The sequence below is a fragment of the Ostrea edulis genome, chromosome 4, assembly GCF_947568905.1.
Source record: "Ostrea edulis chromosome 4, xbOstEdul1.1, whole genome shotgun sequence".
Taxonomy (NCBI): Eukaryota; Metazoa; Mollusca; class Bivalvia; order Ostreida; family Ostreidae; genus Ostrea; species Ostrea edulis.
This window is the reverse complement of record NC_079167.1, coordinates 72,868,104-72,870,635: the sequence shown is the minus strand read 5'-3', so window position 1 is coordinate 72,870,635 and position 2,532 is coordinate 72,868,104. Positions and strand designations below refer to the sequence as shown.

The following is a 2,532-nucleotide window of genomic DNA, read 5'->3' as shown; positions in this document are numbered from 1 at the left end:
GTTACATCAGTTATAAAATCTGGTGGTCAAGGAATCATTCCTTGTTTTTCGTCCCCCACTTATAAAAAAATTAACAAAGGATCAGGCAATATACAACATCACCAACTCTTAAGTAAAAAAATGTAGGAATCTAACTTCGATTTCTCTATTTCTACAGCTGTAGGCATATGCAGTTTACATGTGGCAAAAGCGAGAGCTACAAGTTCTTATCGACAGTCCTCTGCTGCTCAGAAATGAACGCAACGCCTTTATTTTCCAATGAGAGAAATCATCCAGATTACAAGTCTGATCGCCAGTATCCATTTTGTTTAAAGATATATCTATATATCATATACCAAAATTAAAAAAAAATGCCAATCAAAAAGATCCGCGGTGTACTTCAAGAATAACGCAGGCATCCATTGTTGTTAACGTTAACACGGCTATCCCCGATTGACCTTTGACATGCATATATAATTAGCTGTAACAACACGGCGATCTCGTACGTGCAATAGGACTATGACCACAGGTTTGTTTGAAGCAAAGTGATCAGCAGAATCATTCAATGTTCCCGAAGTCTCGTATTAAAGAATGAATATCCAAGAGTGGATATTTCCTTTCAACAACAATACGTAAGCATTGGGTGACTTTCATTGGAAACGGTAGTTCGAGGTGCTCGCATAAATGTTGTTCCTCACCTTCGACCTTTATCACGTCACAACAAAGTTCTTCCTTTTCGGAAAGCACGTTCAGGTTCCCACCAACAATGCACAGTGATCCGTGGTCCATGAAAAGTCCAAAGTCCCTTTTGGAAAAGCCCGTGATATTTCGCAGTGTGTGACGTTCCTCCTTACTACTGAAAGATATTATATCCCCATTATCGCAGACGACATGGACGGTGTCGTCAAATTTTACAGCATTGGTGAATTTAGGGGACCTGGGGAGGTTTGCAATTAATGTACACGTGCCAGTCCTAGTGTCGAAACACTGTATCCCGGCTGTTTTCGCTGCAAAATTTAAACAACTTCCTAAAATAAAGATTTTCTCGCTCATGACTGCCGCGGAGCATTTATCAACCCCGTAATTGAGTTTTCCAACCAATTCCCATTTCTCGGTCTCCATGTCATATCGTTCGATGCTACTTAAAGTCCCGAAGTTGTAGCCACCAAGTACATAAAGCGAGTCTCGCACTGCCACCATTGAGTGTCTATATCTGCCGCAGCACATCGGCGAGCGCTTCCACCATTGTGAAAATTTGGCGGAATATCTCAAGCAAGAGGTCATATTCGAAGTTCCACCGGTTATGAATATGTCGTTACCATAAGAACAAACTGCAAAGTCGTCTCCAAGTGGGGTATGGATCGGTTGAAGTGCAACCCACCTTTTGTTTGAAAAGCTGTATCCCATGAACTCTGTAATGATCAAACCATCGCTGGCAAGGCGTTTCCCTACAACCGCTAGAACCATTTCTTGCTCAGCGTTGTATCTGTACGGTTTCTCATCCCACATCAGCTCCTGGCGCCGGGAAGGCAAGGCGTGGTACTTGATTGCATTTTTGACTTCCTTATGACAACTTTCATGTTCAAGAATATACGGATGTTGATCTAGGTGATCCAACAAGTATTCAAGACTGACTGAAGTAAGTCGAATGTTTTCAAAGAGATCTGGCAAAGCAACTTTTCGACGACTTTCGTCCGCTTCTATCCAACGAAAAAGAGCCTTGCAAACAATCTCTTCTCCAGATGAGATAAGACGTTCGTCGCGTAATATGAGGTCCAATTCGTCCTTTTCAAGCTTTAAAAAGTCGTCACTTTTACTTATTTCGTCGAAATTGGATAGGAGAAAGGGTTGACTACTTTCTGTTAGTGACTCAATGTTATGTGATATCCCTAGTTTCCAGACCCCCAAACAGTTGTTGACGTCGACGTTACCCAGGATGAACTCTTCACACTCAAACTGTAAATGCGCAATCTGGAGCATAGCGGAAACCTGCAGAAGTTCCCCGACATTGTCTGGTTCTATGATGTCTTTTCCAAAATAGATGTACTGCAGGACTTCATCGAATGTCTGAGAGCTAACGTTTTGAATAGTTGTGGACATGGAGTTGGACTCCATCATCCCAGAGGAGAACATGACGTCAAAGTAGGAAGATACAGATGACAGGACCACTCGGTGACACGGGAAAGACTGGTCTTCCACATGGATGACGACATCCGTAAACCGCTGCGTTTTGTACATTCTACGGATGCCTTCCAGCAAACAATCACAAACGTTTGACCGTGCTTCTTCCATTTTCACTTTCTTCTTTTCTCTCCCCAAATCTGTAGAATAAAAGCAACAACATTCATTTGATTTCTTTGTATTTGCCATTCGTACAATGTATGTATACATGTATTAGGTTTCTTATAATCCTCACAGTACAGACTGGCTGGGATTACTTGTGTTTAGTTTCTCATTAAGCTACACATCTGTAGAACATGTGTTGTAGATATATATTGATAGACAGCGAGCAAACTTATTAACAATTACTATACATTTATATTCATACAGATA

At 41.4% G+C, this 2,532-nt stretch overlaps 1 protein-coding gene across 1 annotated transcript; it reads right to left on the bottom strand.

Moving 5' to 3' along the window:
* Window positions 1-226: 226 nt before the first annotated feature.
* LOC125671269 (kelch-like protein 24) lies at window positions 227-2,271 on the bottom strand. Its single transcript, XM_048906840.2, has one exon. It carries the CDS (start codon window positions 2,269-2,271, stop codon window positions 538-540), a length of 1,734 nt encoding a protein of 577 aa, XP_048762797.2. The 3' UTR covers window positions 227-537.
* Window positions 2,272-2,532: the final 261 nt, after the last annotated feature.